General features: G+C 44.0%; 1 protein-coding gene across 5 annotated transcripts in view; it reads right to left on the bottom strand.

Annotated features, from left to right (window-relative positions):
- Positions 1 to 8,721: 8,721 nt before the first annotated feature.
- LOC143149432 (uncharacterized) overlaps positions 8,722 to 25,888 on the bottom strand; it is a 284,472-nt gene continuing 267,305 nt past the window's right edge. For all 5 annotated transcript variants that reach the window (XM_076316774.1, XM_076316790.1, XM_076316781.1 and 2 more), the window contains 4 exons: positions 15,914 to 16,287; positions 12,224 to 15,316; positions 11,080 to 11,414; positions 8,722 to 10,530 (listed from right to left, as the gene is read on the bottom strand). In XM_076316774.1, the coding sequence (XP_076172889.1) occupies positions 9,967 to 10,530; positions 11,080 to 11,414; positions 12,224 to 15,316; positions 15,914 to 16,205 (4,284 nt within the window). In that variant the 5' untranslated portion in view covers positions 16,206 to 16,287 and the 3' untranslated portion in view covers positions 8,722 to 9,966. The remainder of the gene's footprint in view (positions 10,531 to 11,079; positions 11,415 to 12,223; positions 15,317 to 15,913; positions 16,288 to 25,888) is intronic.

Genomic DNA, 25,888 nt, shown 5'->3' with positions numbered 1-25,888 from the left:
AAAGAGACTTAGAACTATAACGTGGAACCACGCGTGGGGTAGGGGGGGGGTTGAGATAATTTATGAAGAATCAGTCGATATTGGACACGAGGAAGTGTTCGTTCCGCGTGGAATCGATTCGAAATGTATGAACTACGTGATTTTCGAGAGTTAGGTAATCTCGGGCCGAGACTTTCCAACTGGAACGTGGCGTCGCTGCGAAAAGTCTCGGACGTAATCGGAATTGTGAAGGAGAGAATTATGTGAGAGCGGTGAGAAACGAACGGGAAATATCGATCGGTGGGAATCGAAGTGGTAACCGTGTTGGCGCAAACACAGGGCCACCGCGGAGCCAATCGCCCGGTGCATTAGTGTTCCTTCTGGCGGTTCGAGAATTGTTTCTATAAGAAGTTCCGAGACCGCTGCTGGAACAAAGATTCGTGGAAAAGAATTCCCGTGGTCTTGGCCGTATTTGCGATGAGGAAAGTATCCGGGAGAACCGATTCAACAAAGCGGTGGTGGGTGATCGAAACGAGCTATTATCTCTAACTCGGGACAATCGACACGACACGGGCGAAGGAAATGAATTCCGAACTATAAAGTGCAAAAGTTTCGCCCGTGGCTGAAACTTGAGACCGTGGTTGAACAGCGCGGGATGTGTTAGCGAATTATGGAACTCGATACATGTTTGGGTACACACTTCCGACCGGGTCGAAAACGTTCCCGATACACGTCGGGAGTTTCGCGACGTAGGTCGATTTATGGCGTTCAATATGTATTGATTAATAGTAACGAGGCCGGGCTGTTCGACTTCATCGAAGTTTCAGCGACGGCGAACGTTAATATGTGAGAATCGAACGCTCGGAGGTACCATTACCGTGAACGAGATATAGAATAGACGATGCAGTCGATGGTTTTTCGCGTCACGTGGACCGGGGGACGGGTGGTTCGAGGGGGCACGGATACACGAGTCGCTTTACCATTTCCGTTTCACTTCCAATTTTATCACTTCCAATTGAAATATCGACGTTGTTTTAAGCAAGAACCGAAACTAACGTACGACGAGAATTAAAATTATTTTAACGACACCTACACGGAATAAAGGTGCGTGTCGATTATTCGAGTAGCTCGGCCCCCTTGAATGTATGAATGCAAATATCTCGTGGGCAAGTAATTTGAAGAAAAAAAGGTGGTAGTGTTTTACATGATTTCTGGAGGTTTGAATAAAATTGTTTCTTAATGCACCAAGGTACACGCGTAATTTTAGTTGTTCGTTATTTCGAGGGTATAAATACAGGGTGTTTCGTTTAAGTTGACATTATGAAATGTTTTGTAGGCAAGTAATTTGAAAAAAAGTAGTGGAATGTGTCTTTTATGATTTCTGGAGGTTTGAATAAAATTGTTTCTTAATGAACCAAGCTACACGCGTAATTTTAGTTGTTCGTTATTTTGAGGGTATAAATACAGGGTGTTTCGTTTAAGTTGACCTCGTGAAATGTCTTGCGAAATGAAGTAATTTGAGGAAATAATGGTGGAACGTTTCTTTCATGATTTCGAGAGAGGATTTGTATGGAACTGTTTGTTTTTTTTATACGTGGTCGTTTTCAAGGTCATTCTGAGGGCGACTTGTTTTTTGTTTTTTATTATGAATCTACATTTCCTACTTTGGACTTCTATTTCGATTATGTATAATTTTTGTCCGAAATATTTTTTTGTAAAGTTTTTAATTTTTAAGATATTTAGAGAAACATCTATAAAATGATTATTTGTTAGAATTCAAGGAGTTTCGATACTTTTCTCTATCTATTATTCCTATAAAAAGGTATATAATAATGTAAAGTAGATAATTTTTCTAATTACACTTTTAGGTATTTTGTAATGATTTTGATCAATTTGAGAACTTTGTCTCAGGAGAACGTAATGATTAGTGAGGTATTCACTATATCACGAAATTTTTTTAAAATGATCGCACACTTCCAGGAACTCACGAAATACCTTATCGGTCATCGTGTTCTCCTAATATCAGTATGCAAATATGAAATAAGTATGAAAATCCGATAAAAGGTATCGAAAAATTCTGATAATTTTAATTCGTTGGTTTCGTAGATTTTTGACGTCATCTCCAGAATATTTCGCCAGTCAATATTTTCGTTGCATAAATAACGAATTATATTGACTTAAGGAAAAGATCTAAGAGAGAAAAAAAGAACACTATGTATAAAAAAACAGTCGAAGTGTTTCGAATTTGTGTTATTAACTATCGAGGAATATACATACCTCGTATGTTAATAACAATTGTTTTGTATAAATGTTTGCGCAATAATGTATGTAAGATATGGTGATCCTACCCGAGAAGAAAAAGGGTTTAGAAAACCAGAATAGGTACGGTTCGGTGGTGGTCCATTGGAAATGCGGTTGGTCGGTCTCTGCTGAGAATTCGATTTCGAGTTTTATCAACAATGGCCTCCTTTTTCCTCGATTTCTGCACACATAAGAGATTCGTACAATGTTATTATTCCTAGGAGTAGTAGCAGTGGATTGGCGAGATTATCCAGATGAAAACATAATATACGATCAATACAAGACTTTACTCGACCTAATTTGCATCTTCGAGTAATTGTATCGCAAGCATCGTGCTAAACTGTGAATAAAATCGAGTAAAGCAGAGCATCAAAACACATCGTAAGAAACGAATTCTTTTAAATGTTGTTTCATAGTAGGATAGTTGACGTAGAAAAATCAATAAAAAATTCTGAAAAATGTTTTATAGTTTGTGAAAAATATGATGTCAAATTTGGAGTACAGAATAGATGCTACTTTTGGCGGAAGACAAATGTTAAGATTACAAGTAACTGACAACATTTAATGAAAAAAAGTTTGATTAATTCAATTATACACATAAAAATGAAATATGTAACATACATTGAATCAACAATTTTGTTATTGTTCAGTAGAACACAAATTTCACAGTATTAAATCTTTATTTGACTTTAATTAGTTATAACTTTTTAGCGTCAGCTAGCGGTGTTGTCTGACTTGATACTGATTGTTTGACAAATCTTAGAGAGCATAACTGAACAAGTTCCAGCTGCGTAAACTTGTGGATTCGATAAAGGAATCAATTTTTCTGAAAAGTGCCAGAATCTACGCTGCAATAGTACGTAGTTAAATATTTAAACGAACGAATATTTTTTTCTCGGAAATAAAAAGCTTTAGTGTTTCGTTGGCGTACCATAAGCTTCTTAAAACACTCAATTGATTAATTCAAATATTTTTAATTTTTATCGAATATTTATTATCTCTGTGAATTCAGATTATTGATTCGTAATAAATAAATTCGGTATCTTCTGAATACTAAGGTAAATACGGCAATAAAATATGAAAGTATGACAATTATTTAAAATATGCATTCAACAAACTCTACCATTTCGTTTCCAGCAAGTTTTATTTCAGATTTATCAATCAGCGAAAACATTCAGATACCAATTTTGAGGTGTGAATCACAGATTTCATATTGAATTTTTTTTTCATTCCTCAAATTTTGTCGGATTTTGGTTGGAGAAAAAACACTGTGGAAAATTTTATCTAAAAGAAAGACACTGTGGAAAATTTTATCTGGAAGAAAGACACTGTGGAAAATTTTATGTAAAAAAAAGACACTGTGGAAAATTTTGTCTAAAAGAAAGACACTACGCGTCAAGATATCGTCGCACCTAAACGCGTGCCCGAAAACAACTTACAAAACCGCGGCGGTAAATTTAACGAGATTAAATTTTAATTATCGGTATCTCCGAGATTGTCGAGTATCTACGTTTAATATTGTCCCAAAAGCTGAGACAGTTCAGATGTAAACGCCGCAATTCGACACCCGCATCTGATCATTCCTCAAGACTCGCTTGTATATTCCGTTGAGTACGGACCAGTGACAGCCAACTTCGCGAACCGAGTGCAACGTACAGAACACGTAACGTACGGTCGTATCGTTCGTAAGAAAGGTGTAATTGCACTTTGTAGTATGACTCCGTACGTGTAAGTGCACGAAGCTATTTGAATTTCTTTTTCTCTAAACAAAAGAGGACTAGCCACGTAGAACGTTCCAGCCTGTGTGCGTCTATCGGTTCACAAAGGAGCTTCTCACTTTGAGGCACTCGTACGCGCACGCTTCTTTAAACAGTTTCAATTCGCGTTTAATGCGACGCCCCGGCGAGCTTCCTTGAAAGCAGCTCCTTGTGTTTTCACGCGTTTCTACGTCTCCTCGTAACGGGGCGCGATGTTTTTCCTCGTTTTCGCTCGTCTTTCAGTGCGACGCTTCTAAAGTGCCGAGACTTGAAAGGGCTTCTTCCGACACTGTTTTTCGATTCTTCTCGTCACTGGCTTGCTCTGCCCCGCGCGAACCGCCGGCTATCTTGCTTTTACATAAGCATTTGCAACAACGTTGTAATTTCACGGGAATCCCGCACGGTTACGTCTATGGAAATCATTCCGAGAGGTAAGTATAGCTAATAGGTTGCTCGATAAGTTTCGTCTTACGATAAGAAATGGAGCTATGACAATTATTCAAAATATGCATTCGACAAACTCTACCATTTCGTTTCGAGCAAGTTTTATTTCAGATTTATCAATCAGCGATCTCGAGAACATTCAGATACCAATTTTGAGGTGTGAATCACTGCTTTCGTATTGAATTTTTTTTCCTCAAATTTTTCGACTAAAGGTAAATATAGCTAATAGGTTGATCGATAAGTTTCGTCGTTCGATAAGAAATGGAGCTATTGGGTGCGTCGTTTTATTTTTATTTACCATTTAAAGTAGTACACATTAAAGTAGTATTTTTTTACAATGGAAGACTTGACGAAACTTATCGAACAATCTAGTATGTGTTAGGTCTGGGTTAGGTTGCACTTAGGTTGAATCTGATAAGGACACAACTCGTCCATTTCCGAATTTAACGTCCTTTGGCAGAATGATGGTTAGATAGGTCCTCGTTGCAACGTGGAAACTTTTAAGCGTATACGGGTGAAGTTATAGATAATTAAAGTTACGTAGGATGTATAATAATTACCGTTGTATACGGGTCTGTTTGATCGTAATCGTTGTATCTCGAATATCTTTGTAATTTTACAAAATGATTGTCCAATATTGTACAAGAGTACGTTGTTTTATATTTTAACGCTGTTTTTTGTGGATTCTTTTACTGTGCAAAGATTACTCGATTTTATATTCGCGTTACGGCGATCTCTACGATAAGTTGCTATACATACGAGGTTAAATTTGAATTATCAGTATCTCTGAGATCATCGAGTATCTACGTTTAATATTGTCCCAAAACCTGAGACAGTTTAGGTGTTGGATTAAAGTTTCAATCTCGAACGTTCGTAAGCTCGAAGAAATTAATCCAAAGTATTTTATTACCGATTTTTTGGATTCATCGAGAGAAAAGGAACAAAATATTCCAGGGATTATCTTTATTAAATCCCTTGAAAAATAAAGAAACTCCTTTAACATTACCATTATGTTCGTTTAAAAAGAGAAAGCTCGCTCACTCAGCTAGTATAATACTGTAAATACAGCTAGTAACTCTCGCTGAATTTTCTTCGATTTTGACTCATTTTCAGCTTCTCTCGCACCCTACGTTCTCACACGCGTTCATTCCCTTTCAATCTGATCCTTAACCTTTCTCACGGCATCTCAATTGCTCGTCTCTCGCACCTTAGTTCGGACATTCGGTCATTTTCTTCGAGCAGTCTTCTTTCGCGTCTCGAAAACACTTCACTCGCAAAACGTCTATGCGAAACATTTTTCACATTTTCTCAAAATCGTACGTATCTCGTTACATTCCCGCGATATTTCGAGCGTTCGAACTTTAAAAATCCTTGCGAAATGTCCGTGGTCGCGGAGGAAGGTGTACCGGTTATAAATCGCTGGTTAAACATTGCCCAGTTTAGCCCTGCGGTGAATGCACGCGCTGTTGACTTCACCGAGCTCTTCAACTGCACTCGAAACAGGTGCTGTCGAAACGAACACGGCCAGGGGCTAAAAACCGGTGACTATCGACGCGACATTTTTTTTCACGGACGCGTTCGCACATTTTAAGCCGCGATTAATGAGCCTCATTTAAAACACGGCGGCGATGGACGCTCGAGCCGGAGCGAACGTCAAAAAAGATTAAAGGGCGAAACGAGAGACGCTTTGGACAGCTCTATCAGCCGAGAAATATGTGTACACGAAAATGAACGGGAAAATTCGCGTCTCTGTCGGAGGTGAACTCCCTCTACGAACGAACGCTACCCAATACGAAAGAATTTTGTCCTTCGAAACGACGAAAGTAATAGAAAAAATACGTCATCGAGCATTACTCGAAGGCTCGAGTTTTTCTAATTTGTATTCGATGATTTTACAGAATATTCGTCCATCGTTCGTGTTCAAGAACGATCTTGTAGAACAACTAGAATTTAAAGAAGGTTTGCAGTTGGACCGAGAGACCCGTTGGAAGCGTATTTTATTCATTAGGGCGAATCCATGGAACGAAGGACGCGTTAGTGTGTTAATGAAAATTTGATACGAGCGATTAAATGTGCATTCGAAAGACATCGCAAGATCGAGAAGTATGTGCGCGTGAAAATGAACGTGAATATTTGTGTCTCTATGGGAGAGTATTTCTTCTTCTGTGATCCCTTGATCGAATGCTACCAATACGAAAGAATTCTGTATTCCGAGATGAGAAAAATGACAAAACACGTCGGCAATTTTCTAATTTATATTCGATAAATTTACAAATTTATCAAACACTCGAATCTATAGAAAGATCTGCATTTAGATCGAGGTAAGTTCGTCTCGTTGAAAGGACATCTACGAAAGACACATTAGCGTGTTAGTAAGAATTCTATAAAAGCGATTAAACGTGTATTTTAAAATTATTACAAGATCAAGAAATATGTGTGGACGAAAATAAATGCGAAAATTTTCACCTCTATGAAAGAATATTTCTTCTTCTGTGATCCCTTGATCGAACGCTACTAATATAAAAGAATTTTATTCTTCCAATCCATAGAAACGACAAGTAAACAATTAATATCCAAACAGCCCAGTTTTCCAATTTTCAATTCGCTAATATTACAAATTAGTGCATTCCTCGTGTATAAAAACACATTTATAAAACAACGTCCAATTTAAAAAAAAAAGATCTGAATTTCGACCAAGATATATTCTCCTCGTTGTAAAGCCGAGAAATCTACATACATGAAAATTCGAATGTTTCGAAAAGATTACTCCCTCTTCTTCGATCGAACGCTACTAATATAAAAGAATTTTATTCTTCCAATCCATAAAAACGACAAGTAAACAATTAATATCCAAACAGCCGAGTTTTCCAATTAGCAATTCGCTAATATTACAAATCAGCGCATCCCCCGTGTATAAAAACACATTTACGAAACAACGTTCAATTTGAAAGAAAAGGATCTTCATTCGGACCGAGGAGGTACGTTCTCCTCGTTGAAGGTGTGTTTTATTCATCCAGCCGTATCGATCGAACGAAGAACGCGTCAGGGTATTAATCAGAATGCTATAAGAGCGATTAAACGTGAATTCGATGGTAATTGGGCTGAGTAAGTCCCGACGAGACGCGGAAACGTTTCGCGGGGTAATTGGGGCTGTTACGAAGGTCTCCTCGAGCGTGCAGCGTGAAAATATGTCTGGTCGCTTCGGCTTCGTGTTTTCAAGGGCTCGGTTTCCTTTAGGTAAACGCGTGTACGGAATTGGATCACGAGCGGGGGTTCAATTCTCGCGCCCACGCCCTTTTAATCTCGCCCTTTGGATCTCTCGATTCGTCGGGGCCACACGGGTCACCGGTCCTGCGGCACCGTGGAAAAAGGGAACGGGGACGCGGCAGGCAGCCTTTTCTCCGCGCCAGCGGCGAATGAAATATGCAGAACGCCTTCTCTTTCTCCGGGGAACGGTGTCGGGGTGGCCAGGAGGGGTTAATTGCAAGGAAATACGATAAAGCGGACGGGAAGCGTTTCGTCGAGACGTTGGAAAATTTATGCCAGCCGCGGAGAACCCGAGTCTGTGCCCGTGGACCGCGGCTGAGGGCGTCGAGGAGTCGCGGGGATGGTAGCTAGAGATGCAGCCCGAAATAGTCGAGGGAAATACCGCGTATTTTAAGTATTCCGATTAGCCTCGCAGTCGTCTTGGATGCTTCTCCTATCCTCGATATTTTTCAAAACTCGTACCTGTCTCTCTTCTCTAAGAAGAGAAAAGATCCGGAGGGATCTTCCCTCGTTAACAAACGATAACTCCTCGTTGTTAATTTGTATCGTTCTCTGGCTGGAGAAAGGGATGGATTCTTCCCGAGAGAACCTTCGAAGGACTGGTCGAATTCTAGCCGAGTGAAATCGCGTGACTCTCGTTATTTTCTATATCGGTGAAGGGATCTAAATGTCTCCTCTCTCCGATAATCGAGAGAGATCATTTATTTCCGGAAATTTCTCTTGGATCTTTTGCATGGCTATCTTTCACCGTGGAATCGTGTAACCTTTTAAAGATTCTTTCGGTTTAATCGCGGGTGTCGTTGGCTCACTCCGACGAAGGAAACGAAGAAAATATAATAAAATTCCTCGAAACATCGGTCCTTGTTCCTCCTTGTCTCGATCTCTCTTGGACACAGGGAAAATAACAAATATGTGGGTAGGGTCGGTATAAATCCCGGGGCTTAAAAAAGAATTTGCATTTTTATTACAGTGACGTACGTATATGTTACAGTACACAGTGTGTGGGTACATCCAAAGATCTTCTCGCGATGCACACATATCGAACGATTATTTTCGGCTTCACCCGACGAGCGTACAGTTTATCACCACCATTCTCTCCCCTCTCCCCTTTATCTCTCTATATCTCTCTGATAACGAGATACAGCCCTCGGCAGGCCTCTTTGTATCACCCGAACCGCAATTCGCTGGATAATAACGCAACGCGGAATCTAATTACCAATGTGTTCCTGATAACATCCGTGGATAGCCTATGGTACAGCAAAGAGCGCGGTTTACGGAGAGAACCGAGACCAGGCTCGCGGTGTAATAAACATTCTATCAACATTTCTCGTCCCGGTTCCGCTCGACTCGACCGGTCTCTGTTTTACGGCGCGTTTTCCTTTTCTTTTCTTTTCTTTTCTTTCCATTTTTTATCTCTACATTATCGAACAACGCCGAGTCGAGCGGAAATACGACGACGCGTCGGGTTCTAATTGAACTACGTTCGCTAAACGAAGAGTCGTCGAAAGTTCGCCTAATGTTCCGCTGGTGCTTGACCAGGTGTCGCTCTATGTACAAACGTCTCTCACCCTACGCTCGAGCCGGCTTCGAGAATCGGGCGGTACGATTCGTCATCGTCGGGGAGGACACACCCTGGACCCTTTCGGTCGCCTCGCGAAACCGGAAGTTCAAGAACGCGCGCTCGCACGAAACGTCGCATTGTCCGCGCGTGGAACGGCGAGCGGTTTGCCGAGCCATTTGGAAAACACAATGCATCGTTCTGGATGGATCGTGGGGTTTTGGTCGTAAATTGTTCGCCGAGCGTGGCTCCCTCTTACCGATCCTCGCAGGAGCCGCCGGATCCAGCGATTCACCGCACACGCGCACTTCCTGTCGTCGAACTGTGTCTCTCGATCGTCGACAAACCGGCGCGCCGCGGCACAATGTTCAGCTTTCTGTAGAAAATCACATATAAAATGCTTCGGTTACCTAAGTCGTCCCCGGTTTCGAGTAACGGCGCACACGCGCCGCGTAACGAACGATGAACACGGGACGAGCTCGGGGGGGACTCGTGCCCGTCTTTGGACTGCGTTGTCTAAATCGTATGTGAAAAACTGCCGCGATTCGGGGAGCGTTTCGCGTTCGACGGTTCGGCGATGACTCACCATGGTCATGTAACCCGGACCGGGTGGACTCAAACGTTCGAAACCTCCACGAGTCGGGAGTTTTTCGACTTGTCTCATACGTTCAGATTGGTGTTGCCCATACTGTTGACGAAGTTCGCGTTGTGACCCTCCTGGCTTGCCTGTCTGGCCGCATGACCGGCCTCGCCGCTCTGTATGCTGAAGTGTCTGTACGAGATGTACTCCGGGGGTATCGGTTGCTCGCGTTTCACCGTCTCGCGTTGCTTCTTCACCTTCAGGTAGCCGAGGATCGACACTAGGAGCAGGAACACCACGAATCCCATGCAACAGCCGACTATCAGTCCGAGACGTCTGGTCAGGAAGCTGCTGACGCTACCAACGTCGCCCATCGACGAACCATCGCTGCTGATAACCGCGTCCGGTGCCTCCAGGGTCTTCACCTCCGTGCAACGACTGGTCGACGAGTCAGCCATCTGAACGTCCGACGAGGACTCGAACGTCTCGTAATTGGAGAAGTTGAACTGGTCCACCGTGTCGTCCTCGAGACGTTGGTTCAACCAGTTACCCAGACCGAACACGCAGATCAGGTAACGGGTGTTCGGCAACAGGTTGGACAGTTTCGTTGAACGCGAGTTCGGCTCGAGGATCTTTGCCCGAACCTGGGGAGAAAGGTAGAGAAGACTGTAGCACGGTAACCCCTTTTTGTTGAGGAGAAACAGGACGTCGATTTAGCTCGAGGATCTTTGTACAACTTTGGGGAGAAATATGGAAAAGACTGGATTATAATAACACTTTTTGTCCTGGAGGTGCAAGACATATTTAGTCTCGTTATAGTCACGATGACACTTTTTGTTAGGGATACATGGGACGTGGATTTATCTCGAGGATCTTTGCTGAACCTCAAGAGAAAACAGCAGAAGAAGCTTTCTGTCGATGAGAAAGAGGACATGGATTTATCTCGAGGATCTCTATCGAACCTGAAAAGAACACGGAGAACATAGAGAAGACTATAGCACGAAGAAGCTTTCTGTTGATGAGAAACAGGACACGAGTTTAGCTCGAGGATCTTTGTCCAAACTTGGGGAGAAATATAGAAAAGACTAGAGCTAAATAACACTTTTTGTTGAGGAGATACAGGACATAGGTTTAACTCGAGAGGATCCAGTTAGATCTAGAGGCATACGATTCACGGTGAAGTTTAAATTTACCTCCTCGAGATTCTCCATCGCGTGATAGGCCACCTGATAGCCCCGGATACCCGAGTGGTTCCTGCTCTGCCAGGAGACTAACACCGAAAACGGTTGGATGTCCTGGATGGCCAGTTTCAGGACCAATGGCGCGGAGCAGAAAGCGTGCGGGTCCAGGTCCAGAAACACCAGTCCACGTAACTCTGGAGGTTGTTGACATCTCAGTACTCCGCTGTCCACATCGTTCACTCGCAGTCCTCCACGGTTGCGGCCCATACCACCACCGACCAATTTCTGATGATCGCGCAGCCACTCCCAGAGCTCCTGGGACTCGCAGTCGCAGTGCAGTGGATTCTCTGTGCAGTGAGATACGTATTCAATTTCCTTCGCTGGAATCGTTAACGTTGTTGTCGATCTTTCAGAGTTACAGATACCATTTCTAGCTTCTTCGAAAATATTTCCAATGAAAACGATATTAACAATTGGGTACGATAAGCCTTGCCGCGTGAACGTCACGTTACATTGTCATCGATTCGCTGTGTCGTTAATTCGGATCCCGAGGTGATCGAAAGTATACAGAATCGATCGACACTGGACGCGTTTCAATTAAAAAATATCGGAGCTACGTTGTTCTAGCAATAACAGGTGGCTCCAACTATCGTTGAAGACTGAAATTCGAATATGATCGGTGCGATCTAGGCGAAGGGGACTTTTTTCGTCGAATCCTATTCACCGTAATATTTTACGTCACTCGTACCTCTCAGTAAAGCGAAACTATACACTGTGTCACGTATCGCCTATTAAAATTATCCCCACCACTGTCTGTGTTTATTCGGCGCAAAGAATTGGACCATTAACCGATGAAAATTAATATTTTTACATGAGTAGATGTATCCGATTCTTTCAAACGAAATAGCAATTCATCGAACCAGAAATTCCCCGCTTTCAAGTAACACAATTTTTACGTGAAATTCCAATGAGGAAATCGTGTCTCGATTTTTCACGATTACGGAATGTGAAACGATTCGTCCTAATCGATTTCGAGTCGAGGTAAAAACCTACCTATTCCGCATCGAAGCGTATTTTAGCCGTTTGGATTTTGTTTCTTGAAAGCGGACACTACTGTATCACTCTAACTCGTGGTCAAATGAAACAAAAGTATTACCTTCGGCACGCAGGCTCCTGATCTGCGTCTCTAACGGTCTGAAGGCATTCAACGGTAAATTCGCTAGATAGTTCCTGCTCAGATCAAGGATCCTCAGTTTCTTCAAGGGTTTGAACGCGTCCGGTGAGATCGATGATATCCAGTTGCCGTACAGATGAAGCTCGGCGAGATTTTCGAGATGCTGGAACGTGGTCTTCCCCACGCCGCTGATCTGATTGTACGACAGGTCCAGCACCTGCAGTGCCTTCAGATCCGGAGGGAAGTCCTCGAGCTCTTTCAATTGGTTGTGCGTGAGATTGAGCAGCCTGAGGTGTTCCAAACCCTTGAGTCTCTCCTGGGGCAACAGTTCGAGTTCGTTCATGCTGAGATCCAGAGTGAGCAGCTCGAGCAAACTTCGAAACGCACTCGGCGATACCCGTGAGATCATGTTGTTGCCCATGAACAGGTGCATGAGAGCTGGGAACGCCTCGAAGTCTTGGCTGGTGACGATCGTCAGATTGGTACCCGAGATGTGTATCTCCTGAAGTGCCGGGTACCTCGCCTCCGAGCTGATCTCGTGTATCCTGATCAGTGGATTGGCCGTGACGTTCAGCCAGGTCAGGCTGGGTATGTTCTGAGCGGAGAGAGCGACCGCTGGTATCTGATGAAACTTGTTAGCGGCCAATTCGATCTTGCGCAGCAAGTTCGACCGGGCGAAGAAGTTCGCCGGCAGGGCGGCCAGGTGATTGTGACTCAGGTCCACGGATATTAGGCGGGACAGGTTCACCCCGGCGAAGCCGGAGAGGGTCATGATGTAATTACCGCGCAAATCGAGTTCCCGGAGGTTAGCCAATCCGTTTAGCCGCGACATGTCCACGGTGAGGATTACATTGTTAGCCAATGACAGGAACTCGACCGTTGTGGCGTTCGCGAGCGCTTCGTACGGGATCTCCTGGAATCTATTGCCGTCGAGCTTGACCTCCTTCAGCGAGTCCAGACCAAGGAAGAGAAGACTGGGTAACACGCGTAACAGATTGTTGCTCAGCAACAGTTTACCGAGGTTTTTGTTCTTCGAGAATATGTCCGGTGACATTCTATAGAGCTGGGACGAGTCCATGGCCAGATGCTGAAGAGACGGAAGACCGTCCAGCGAGTTGCCGTTGATCTGACTGAAATTGTTGTAGGATATCCTCAGTACCCTCAAACCCGGTATATCCAGACGATTCAACGCGGTGGCGGTGAGATGATTGTGTTCGAGGTTCAGCTCGTAGAGATTGTTCAATCCTCTGAAAGCACCGTTCTTTATCACGCTGACGGTGCAGTTCTTCAGGTTCAACGTTCTGATGGGTAAACCCTCTTGGAAGATCTTATCGTCCAACACGTTCAGTTGATTGTTGGCCAGATCGAGGACGCGCAATCGCTTGAGAGCTGTCAGAGCGTACGGGTCCAAACGACGTAGACCGTTGTCCTGCAGATAGAGTTCCTCGAGTTCGTGCAACTCGGAGAAAGTTCTCACTGTCACGTGGCTCAATTGATTCATGCTCAGCTCGAGGAACTTCAACGCCTGCATCGGTTGAAAGGCGGTGTCCTCGATTTGCGAGATGGAGTTGTTCGTCAGATACAATCGCTCGACTAGCAACAGGTCCCGGAACAATGGCGCCTGAAGGCGTGTTAATCTGTTGTGACCGAGCCACATGATTCTGACGGAGGCTTGACCCCTTAAAGAGTCATTGTGCAGCACGCCCAGACCGTTGTTGTCCAGCTGAATGGAGACCAGGGAGCTGCCGCTGTTCCCGTTTTGGCCCACGTCGTTCGACACTTGAAACACGTCGCCCAAGACCGCGAGGAGATTGCCTTGTAGGTTCACGTGCTGGAGGCTGTGGAGGGATCTCAGGGCGCCGGTTTCCATGTCCGTTATCGCGTTATTCTGGAGATGCAGCTCCAAGAGCGACGGCAGCGGCGCGAACACGCCCCTCTTCACCTCGGTGATCTGATTGTCCTGGAGACGAAGCTCTCTGAGAGATTTCGCTTTCGCGAACGTGCCTACCTCCAGCTCGCGTATATTGTTCCCGTCCAAGGACAACGTGGAGAGGTTCTCGCAGTGTTCGAGAAAGTCACGGGGCACCTTCTCGATGTAGTTACCGCTGAGATGGAGCTGAGCCAACTGGCTCAGGGTAGCCAGACCCCGTGCGTCGATCCTCCTGATCGCGTTCTGCTGAAGATACACCACCGACAGACTGGTGCTACCGGCGAACGTCTCCGCGGGTATCTCCAGGATGTTGTTCTCCGCCAGGAACAACTCCTTCAGCTCGGGTAGCTTCGAGAACACACCGCGGATATAGTGGATATGGTTGTGACTGAGATCGATCGATCTCAGCCTCTGATTAGCTCTGAACGTGGACACGTCCATGGAGACGATCTTGTTGTGGCTGAGATCTATGGACTCGAGATCGATCAGTGATATGAAGGCGTCCTTGTCGACGAACTCGACCGCGTTGTAGTAGAGGGACAACGTTTTCAGGGACGGACAACACCGGAAACAGTTCAGAGGGATTTTCTTGAAGTTGTTGCTGCTCAGATCGAGAAAGTTCAGAGCCTCCAGTCTGGAGTAGCCGTCCTCCGGTAGCTCGGACACCTCGTTCCAGGCGAGTCTCAGCGACGTCAGGTGTTCCAGTCTCCTCAAGGAGGTCATCGGGAACACACGGATCTTATTCTCGGCCAGGTCCAGGTCCGTGAGGGTGTCCTCGAGGCCAGCGAACGCGTACTCGGATATCTTTATTATCTGATTGCCTTTCAGGTTCAGTTTGACCAGGGACAGCCCATAGAAGCTGTAACTGGGAAGCTCGTGTACGAGATTCGCCTCCAGGTCCAGAGCTTTCAGAGAGCTCAAGGTGGCCATCGCTTTCTGCGGCACGTGGGGCAGTCGACCGGACACCAACGCCAAGGACTCCAGACTCTTGCTCAGCTGCCTGAACGCGTCCTCGCTGATCTCGCGAATCGCCGAATGCGATATCTGAAGATATCTGATCTGCGAGCCGGGTGGAAACGCGGCCGATCGAAGCTCTTCCACCCTTCTGTCCAACTCGTAAACACTCAGCGACTGAACTATTGCTCCTGGAACAGGGAAGATACTACAGTGACTGGGTGTACCCGTTCAAAGCGTTATCGAACTTAGAAAAGAGAGAGTCGACCGTTAACTCGATAGATTGAATCGACCAACTCGTTTCTCGTAAACATTCAGTGACCGAACTATTGCTCCGTAACAGCGAACGTATCATACTAACTACCCTATTAAGAGGGTAGTTGACTCTTTCGTAAACGTTCATCGACTGCGAGCGATATCGCAGCGACTGGTTACTCATTGATAAAATTACCGAACTTACACAAAAAAGAGGGAATCGACCTTTAACTCGATCGAAACGCCCCCCGTTATATTTCGCGGTGAGTCGACCCCAAGCAAGTTATCTTTCTTCGAAACGGAAACGTTACAATCTTAAGTCCACGTTGGTCGGTGTAAACAAAAACTTCCTCGGGAGTTCTTTAAATCGAGTGTACAATCTAAACATATTCCAACAGTTACCCGGTTCCCCGTTGGGCATATAACATCGTATAACCGGATCTCTGGAGAAAGGACAGGAAGATCCTTTCTGCCAGAAACGGAATCCCCTGTTTTATCCTAATGTATTCGCTCGTCATAGAACGCGTACGTACCTTCACCCTCGGCGGCGTGTATCACGCCGGACAAAGCGCTCCTGAGGGACTCCTCGGTGGCCCCGGCGCATTCCAGGAACAGACCGTCCTCGAAATTGTAGCAAGGACAGCCGGGTATCGTGTCCGGTGGCGGGCACTTGGCGCTCCTGGCCTCCTGAGCCGCCATGCAGGCAGCCAACACCACCGAATAGATGAAACGAAACCCGTCGCGTCTACCGTGAGCGTCGTGTCCGCCCCGCGACGAGCCCGAGCCCCGACACTTGCGCCTGGTACGCGGCCACGTCGTCCACATATTATTATTATCGCGCCGCTCCTTGCCCGGCTCGTCCCGATTCGCTCATCGTTTCTCTCGACGACCCTCGATCTCGCTCCACCTGCGAACAGCGAAAAGTTCTTTACGCACGACGAACTTCCGTGTATCGATCGAGCAGTGTTTCGTTTCTTTTTTTTTTTTCTTCTTTTTTTCCCCCTGTTACCGTCGGTACGATGCATTCATTGGAGAAGGAAAGATCGATCCCACTGGGAACGGGATCTCGCGATACGTGTTTTCGTTACGGTTTCTGTTATTTTTGTTTACGAAGATACCATAAACCTTTCATCGCCAGTATTTTTTCCGAGTTCCTATTCGTGTTTCGGAAATGGTTGGATATTTTTTTTTCTTTTTTTTTTTTTTTGTTGTTGAAGAACGAGGAACGATATTTACGTTCGTGCCGCGATCCTCCAAACACGCGTCGAAAATATCTTCAAACGGCTTCTACGATTACGAACGTTCTGATTTTCTGGAATAAAGGGAACGGAGGGATTCTTGATCAGAGCTGGTTGCAGAATTAGGGACACGGAACGATGAATTTGAAAACGATTGTATTTTGAAGTTTGATTTTTGTTTCTTTTTTTTTAGCTTTTTTCCCCGTGCTTTCGCCGACTAACGAAATTGGAGAGATATAACGTTTTTGTTTCACTTCGTTACCTACGACAGAGATACGTGCACTCGAGGTGCGCGTAAAATTTTCAGACGATGAATCTAGTTGAATTTAGGTATTGCTTAAACTATTGGGTTGTTCGGAAAGTCATTTAGTTTTTTTTTTGGTGAAAATGAAACACGATTTTTGTAGAGTGTATAAACATTTTATTAAATTACATATTTCCCATTTTGAAAAACGAAACGACTTTCCGAACAACCCAATATTTTGCAGTGCGTAATTTTGGGAGAAATGCGCTCGAGTCTTTGGGGGGATCCAGGTAACAATTGTCGGTGTCTTCTTTGAACAGTTGTAAATTCGTTAATTTTGGGTATCGCGTTCTGTGGATGTATTTTTCAAACTAAATTCTTGAAGAAATTGTACAAAAAATCAATTTGTCGAAACTTCCACAGTGGAAGTTTCGTTTAAGAGTAAAACGATTTCACGAGTAAGGAAAATATGGACAGTGGAGGGCAACGTTTACTCGGTCGCAGACTTAACGAAGGTCGACTGGAACGTCCGATTCAATATGACCCGTCATTCCTCCCGGGATCGTTCTTTCGTTTTCCCAACAGTATATTTTTGGTCTGTTTGTACGCACACAGGCCAACCTATTCCAAAGCCAGATATATCAAGAACGATGCTGCCACATGACACACCGGTTGAGATCCCTTGAGTTTGCTGATCATGGACTCGGATATTTGTACTGTCGGGTACAGTGTTTGAACATATAACATCTACAAGTGAGCACTCGGTGATATTTTATAAAAAAAGAAACAATTAGAAACGATATAGAATAAAATTTGTTCGACCGAGATTTACCTTTCGAGAAAATTGAGTTTAGAAATCCACCGTGTGCGTTTACTGGGTAAATTTTATTATTACGATTAAAGTGCGATTCGTAGGGTGACCTAAAACGCGTATCGTGATTGTAAATCATGCCTGCACGCCATGCAAAAGCTATTGGGATCAAGGAAAAGTACAAAGAGAATTTTTACTCGATAAAATTTGATTCGATCAATTACGGAATCGTTGAAACTGTTACCGATGCACGAACCCTCTGCAACGTGTTCTGGTTTTTAATTCTTCTACCACTTCGTTTTGATTTACGATATCTTGACTATGCGCTTTCTCTTTAATATGTTTTTATAGAGAAAAAATTTACTTAGCTTCAACTGCACATATATACGATGGATTTTAAATTTCGATTGAAAGAAATTTCACGCGAAGAATTACAAAATTTTGTAAAATATCGATTTGTGTTCAGAATTTTGTGTCAGTTACTTAAACAATTAACGAATCACTTACTACACGATACATTCGATCAGAAGTAAGTTTCATCTAAACGTTTCGTCCATCTGGTTTAGTTCGCGAATTGTAACAATCGAATCAAAGATGGTCGAACGTTCGAGGGTTAATTTCCACCTCAAAAAGTAAATTTTCGCGACAAGAAAAAATTGCCTAGTATCTACGCATATTCCGTATAATATTTCCAAAGTATATTTTCATGAATTTTCAAATTGACAACCATTCCTCGGATAAACTTTCTTACACATTATTCCCCATTGCTTCATAAGGAATCAGTCGTACGCATTATTCCTGTATAATATTCGTTCGAAACCATCTTACGAAATCGAACACGTACCGTGAAGCACGACGAAGAACCACGATTAATCATTGCATAGATCGTACATTTCCCTTTATTCCTCCAATTGAAAACAACAAAGACAAGCACGAAGGTCGAGAAGCTGCTCGTTTGCATCGAACGAAACGCTCACACGGTTCCGATCCGTCTGTGTCTTATTCAAGTTTCGCGGTCTTGGTTTCGGAGTCGCTTAGAAAAATAGACAGGGTTCTCGTATGATGTTTCAACGTCCAGTGTGTCGGCGCTGTGGGCTCACGGTGGCCAGTGCAGCGTAACGAGGAATGTTTTTGTACCTTTTCACCGAGGGCTATGTTCTCCGGGGCTTGCAGCGTTAAACACTACACAATGGGACCGAGGTAGCTGTCGCGGAGCCAGGAAACTTCTGGAGTTCAATATTAACTGCTACACCGCCGGACAAAGGTGCCTCGGGTGTACCTCTGGCCCCCGTACTCTTACAACTGGTCGTGTTCAGTCGATAGACAAACTCGAGCGTGAATTTCTCATGGAGTCGAATTCTTACCGGCGAGCACTAATTTCGAAACAACATGTTTGCTCGTGCACAAAGACCGCCGTCGATTATACCGTAATGGCAGGTTAAGAGCTTACTCGCGTGCCACGCGACATTCAGATATTCTCTCCGATCGGGCCATTTTTTCACCCGGATCCCATCGCGGTGCCAGTTGCGTGTATCGGAGTTAAACAGAGGCGAATTTCCAATGCGTTTACGACCGAATGGAAATTGATACCTGTGCATACGTTCCATAGGGGAGAATTCAGATTTGAATCTTACTGAAAACCATTCCCGAAGGCCCATTGAGCGCGTTCTTGGCACTTAAAGGAGTACCAATTCGTGGGAATGTGTAACGAAAAATATCATCGAACGTTTAGTAGGAAGCATCCCAGAACGTTTAGGAGCAATCATCGAAGCAGAAGAAGAAAGTAGAAAATATTGAACGAACATAAATGGAGTGAAATATAGAAAAAGTTCAAATGTCCACTCAGTTTTGTTCACGTTATCCCTGTGAAGCTTGTGAATATTCTTGTACAAAGTAAACTATTTTATTTTAGAAAAACGACTCACGAAATACCTTCATAAATGTGCGAAGTGTAACAAAGAATGAAAAAAGTAGCAATTAATTAGGAAAAATTCCAAACTTACATAATTTCTGTCCAATATTCGGTCCGTTCAATTTTGTCCCTGATTGTAGGTAAAGGAAAGAAATTTTTCCGAGCCCGATCGCGTTCTCGCGTTTTCGTAAGCGATTTTCGCACGAACGAGGCGGCTCGCGCGATGTGCACGCACCGGAAGCGAGCCACGGTTATCGATACGAATGCAAATACCGCGTTTCGTGACGTAATTAACATAGTTCATCCCCCTGCGGTGGTGTGCTTTCACTTTTCCTCGGGTTCGAGATCTTTGTTGTTTCAGATAATCTTTGGCCGGTGAAACGACACGCGTGCATGCGGCCTGGTTACATTCGGTACCGGTGTGCGTGAAGAAACCTTCCGAGAAAATGTTAATTACGCGATTACGCGATAAACACGCACCAAAGGTTTTTCATGCGTAATTCTCCAGCCCAAGTGTGTTCCGGGAAACGAATTAAATTCTGATGGACCGATACCGGCTATTTTATTCCATACGCGCTCATAACTTCGCGCAGAAGGAACCGCTCTGCAGAAATGTGCTAATGTGAATTTGTTTCGTTCTTTTTTTTTTCTCTGGGAGTGGCTCGAAATAGGAAATTTTCGCGCGGTGAGGGATGACGTTGATATTTCTCAAATAAGGGTAGATAACATCGTTCTCGACCCGTTTGAGAACGACGAAGACATACTGAGTGTGTCCCGATCGACAAATTTTGTTTATTATTGAATCTAAGTGCAAATATTAGCAAAACGTATTTAACGTTTCAGCGATTTTCCAAGGACGAAAATAAAGAAAGTTCATACGTACGCGTGTATATACTTTCTTCTGTTCTGTTTATTGGTTCGAAAATGTGGTCACTGTGCATGATTTGTGTATTTTAGCGAGAAATCAGGGGAATTCGCTTAATACGGAATGGAACATTTAACTGTGTTATTCTGTTCTCGGTCAACACTGTTCACTCACAACGTGAATGCATGTATCTATGTGCTCTGGTGATAATGGTCAGGAAAATTGCGCGTATACATATGCTAATGATGCGAATGGGGTAATGGACAAATAGTCCTGGTTTTTATCGCGGTTCGAGGAGTGGAACTAGGTTGTTCACGATCAGACGCACAGGTGCTGTTTAATCGCGAAAGAAGAGTAGAATTTTCTCTATCGAGCCACATACGTTAATGTATTGGATCGGTGAAGAAATTCTGTGGTGTTTTAACGTACGTAGGTAATTTTACCGTTCGATTGAATACAAACAAGTATTGGGTTGTTCGAAAAGACATTTCGTTTTGAAAAATGTAGAATATATAATTTAATAAAATGTTTATACACTCTAAAAAAATCGTGCTTCGTTTTCACCAAAAAAACGAAATGACTTTCCGAACAACCCAATAGAATAACATTTGGGAACTTATCGCTTTAGGATATAAAAGAATTGCTTTCGATTACTGATGTCAATCTCTTTTTAACCCATTCAGCCTTTGAATATTTTTTTTCAATATTTTAATCCAATGTTCGTAAGATGGGGACAATATTGCGGTTATAACTGTATTATTTTCCATTCGATACGTATAAGTACAAATTATGACCTAAAATTGGGTCGAGATTCTCAACCACGAGAATCGTTCCAAAAATATCGAGATCTCGATGTTTCAGTCGAGACGAAACGAGTCCTCGAAATACTATATAGAAGTACTCAGTTGTACTATCCAGTAGTTTATAACCATAGCATACAATCTAGTAGTTTATAACCATAGCATACAACCTAGTAGTTTATAACCATAGCGTACAATCTAGTAGTTTATAACCATAGCGTATAATCCAGACCTAACCCAAATTTATACGCCTAGAAACTATATATTATTTCTCGAAATTTTTTAAAATCTCGATACCTTCAAGATTTTCGAATATTTCGGATCAAATGACAATTTTCGAGTGACGACATATTTTCGAGGAATCGTCTCGATCTCGAAAAAAATTCTCGTCTCGTCTCGACTCGAAATTTTCGAAACCTCGCACATCTCTGTTTAAAATACTCGTTTCGAGAAATGAAATTTTTTTTCTTCCCTTTTGTATCAATTTTATATAAAGAGCTTCGGTTCGTTCAAAGATAAATAAATAATAATATTGTAGTAACGGTCCGTTCAAAAATAAATAAATAATAATATTGTAGTATCGGTCCGTTGAAAAATAAATAAATAATAATATGGTAGTATCGGTCCGTTGAAAAATAAATAAATAATAATAAATAATAGTAATAAAATACGACTCGTCCGTGCGCGAACAGTAGAGAACCCAATATCTGATCGGACAAATGCCCGCGCAATCGGATTGATAAAGTAGAATAATGCCCGTCCGTGTGCAGACAGCGCACCGGATCGCGTCCAATTCAGTAAGTAGAATACGATCGTTCTAGGTCGGACGAATCGGGCCGCAACCGGGCCTATTTGAGTAAATAGAATAGAACCGGTGGTGAATGGACCGATAAACGAGACTGTACTCGACACAATTCGTACAACGGCACCACTTCCGCGCGGATGTATATTCCGCCGGCCGTGCATAATTGAACAAGTAGAATATAACCGTTCGTTGTTAGGCAAATGGACTTGGACCCGCACCTGATCCAGCAAGTGAAACAACACCGTCTATGGATCGCGGCGATAGATCATAATCGTATTACGCATGCGAAACACTCGTCGACGAGGCTTTTACACGACGATTTATTCTTACCCCAACCATCCCCTCCACTGGCACCCAGTCCGCACCTCGCGCGTGAAAAATAAGTCACGCCTCGTCGTTAATTCACCCCCGCGTTTCGAACTTCTGGTACGTTTGGTCTTTGGCGCTTCTACACCTCGGATTCTGTTCTCTGTGTCCTGCACAAAGGATCCGTGATCCCAAAGATCAGCCGGTCGTAATTTAACGTCCGAGGTAAATCTTCCGGGGCTTGGACGCTGTCGCGCACAGGATGACCCGTTACGTTCGGAAAAAATATGGCCGTACCGTTGTCGGAGCGGGTTTTAGGGCGTTCGCGAGGAGAGTCACGTGCACGGTTGAGTAGGTGGGAGGGGAGGGCGTGTTCGGGGCGCACGACGCGGTGAATCGTTCGCCAGGCCCCCTTTCTCCATCCCCCGCCTCCCGTCTTTTTGCAGGTTATGTTCTACATCGAGTTAGAGCCGCAACTTTGTTAGGAGTCGTGTTCGTTGTGAGTTAGCGACGGGTCACCAGCCGGCAGCGAAGTAGAAAAATCAATATGTCCTACGTCGTGTCCCCCGGCCCGTCGCCGTCATACTTTTTTAATTAATGCACACGCGTAATGCAAGTTTTTAATCATTACCGGTCGCGTGCCGACCCGCGACCTGATTACGCGTCGCGCGGCTGAGTTTATTAATACGATTTTTACAGAGAGCCCCGTGCCCCGTGTAATGTCGGACGGGGTGGCCCGATGGTGGTACGCGACGAGTGGATTTCATTTGCAATTAGCTCGAAGTGCTCCTCCGCAGTTTAGAGTCGTTACGTTTACGGGGCGTCGAAGGATAAGGATTCGGGATTCCACGAACAACGGAAGGCGTAAATACAGTAATCCCCGCTTATGTGCAATCAATTTCTCCCCCGGTTTAGAAAAACGGAGTCGTTCGCTATCGAAACTTCAAATATCCGTATTCGTTTTTGTACCTTCGCCGAAGCGTTTTTAACTCGAATTTAAGTTCGACCGTGCGTTGTTCGATTCGTTTTCGAAAAATTAAAAAACGTGGAATTTTTCCTTTTTATCCTCCAAATATTTATACATAACGCACATATTCGTATACGAGTATGTTTCCTTATTTGGTATACAGTCGACACTTTTGGTTAACAAATGTGACCGAATATACATTTTCTAAATTTTTGAAAAATTTCAAATTTCCGACGATTAAAAATTGTCCGAAGGTGGTCGTCTTTGTACTCATTTTTCTCGGAGAAATCTCGCGGACCCGGTGGTAATGTTCTCACGAGGATATAAGACAGTGTACGAGAACGAGTGCGAATTCTGTGGATGAGAAATGTTCTCGCGTGTGAATCTCTCGACCCAAGATGAATATTTCGACGCTCGGAACAAATCTGTGGCCTCTCCGGATGTGTGTATGTAAACGACCGGACGCAACCCGATGGCGAACAAACGGAAACGATTGTTTAATGCCAAATTAGTTCCCGAAGTGTTCGATCCTGCGATTCAACGCTTCTCTCTCTTCCTCTTGCCCTGTTCCCCTTTCTCTCTCACTCTTCCCCTGTTGCTCTCTCTCACTTCCTCTTTCTTCCACTGCTTTTCAATTTCCCTCCTTCACTCTCTCCTATTGTCTCTCTGTCTAACTGTCTTTCTCTTTCACTGTCTCTCTCGTTTAGTGTCTTTTTCCTTCACTGCCTTTTTCTCTTACTATTTTTCTCCTTCACTGCCTCACTCTCTTACTGTCTTTCTCCTTCACTGCCTTTTTCTCTTACTATTTTTCTCCTTCACTGCCTCACTCTCTTACTGTCTTTCTCCTTCACTGCCTTTTTCTCTTACTATTTTTCTCCTTCACTGCCTCTCTCTCTCTCTCTCTCTCTCTCTCTCTCTCTCTCTCTCTCTCTCTCTCTCTCACACTACCTCTCTTTTTCATTGTGCTTCTCTCTCGCCTCCTCCACTTGTCACTGCTTCCCTCTCTTTCTCACCTCGCTCTTTTTCTTTCTCTCACACTGTCCTTCTATTCGGCTTAATTTTCGCGCCAGGGAAAAAATTCCGCGATGTCGATAAATCAGTGTCCGTTGATCCCCGATTGGCCCCGGTCCTCGAATTGCCAGCGAAGAGTTTCGAAACTTTCCCAAGCGCCGTTGGAGAGTCTGTGGCGTTTAAAGTTCAGCGCGGTCGGTGGTCCGCGCTCGAGCAACCGGTTTCGAATAAAAATTTCCCGGACGAAGTAACCGCGAAGAGAGAGAAAGAAAGAGAGAGAGAAAGAGAGGACTGTTTAACTTTCCGTTACGCGCGAACTGTTCCGAACCGGATTTCCATAAAGGTGGTCGTGTTTCGCGGATCCTTTGTCGCCTAGGGGCGCCCTGTTTCTTCGGCTCGATTCGAGTTGAGCGCGAGCCACGCGGATATCGCGGTCGAGTATCCAAAACTATGGCACACGTGCACGCTATATGCGCACGTGACTATCTTAATAGCCGTGTTGTTATTACATTCCTCGTTTCGCTTGGCTGTTACTGCCGCCAGAAGTGTACAGGTGTCGTGGCAACCGGGCGATACGAGAAGAGGGTGACCCCCGTTGTCCTCGTCGACGTCGTCGTCGTTGCCAGTTTCGACGTCGAGAATGCATCGTACGAGGACGGACCCGAAATATGGCAAGGTTTAATAAAGGACACCAGGCTTCCTGCGCGTACGCAGACACAGCTGCATTGGCGAGAGACACTCGGCGGTGCATTTAATTAAGCGTCGCCATGACGCTTAATCTCCAAACTGCATTCGCTCGGGTCGAAATACACGGACGAAATTGAATATTTTCCTTGGCTCGTTCCAGGACCAGATGCGCCTGTTTATCGTCCTGGCTGAGAAAAGTGCTCCCGTTTCGACCAGTCGCGAACACAAACACTACGCTCGATAGCGAAACAAATTTTCACCTTTTACGATTCACATTTGACAGGCTGGTTTGCTAGGACTTTTGCGCGATATACGATTCATTGTTAGGCTCGTGTTTTTATTTTAACATCAGTTTCGAGTCCGAATTTAAAGTGATGTTCGAATTTATACGCGTCGAATTTACTCGAACTCCAATAAGATTGAATTTCGGATACATCCGAAGTGATCATTGTTCGCTAAGCCTTGAACACCTCACGTGGTGTATGGTACATTGTTAGACTCGTATTTTATTTCTAACATCAGTTTAAAGTCCAAATTTAAAGTCATGTTCGAATTTATACGCGTCGAATTTACTCGAACTCCAACAAGATTGAATTTCGGATACATCCGAAGTAATCACTGTTTACTAGACCTTCAACACATCGCGTGGTGTATGGATGATTGTTAGACTCGTGTTTTATTTTTAACATCAGTTTCAAGTCCGAATCTAATGTTATATTCGAATTTATACGCGACGAATTTACTCGAACTCCGACAAGATTGAATTTCAGATACATCCGAAGTAATCACTGTTTACTAGACCTTGAACACATCGCGTGGTGTATGGATGATTGTTAGACTCGTGTTTTATTTCTAACATCAG

The sequence above is a fragment of the Ptiloglossa arizonensis genome, chromosome 1 (genome assembly GCF_051014685.1).
Source record: "Ptiloglossa arizonensis isolate GNS036 chromosome 1, iyPtiAriz1_principal, whole genome shotgun sequence".
NCBI classification, from domain to species: Eukaryota; Metazoa; Arthropoda; class Insecta; order Hymenoptera; family Colletidae; genus Ptiloglossa; species Ptiloglossa arizonensis.
The sequence above is the reverse complement of the archived record's forward strand: the minus strand, read 5'-3'. Positions and strand labels throughout refer to the sequence as shown.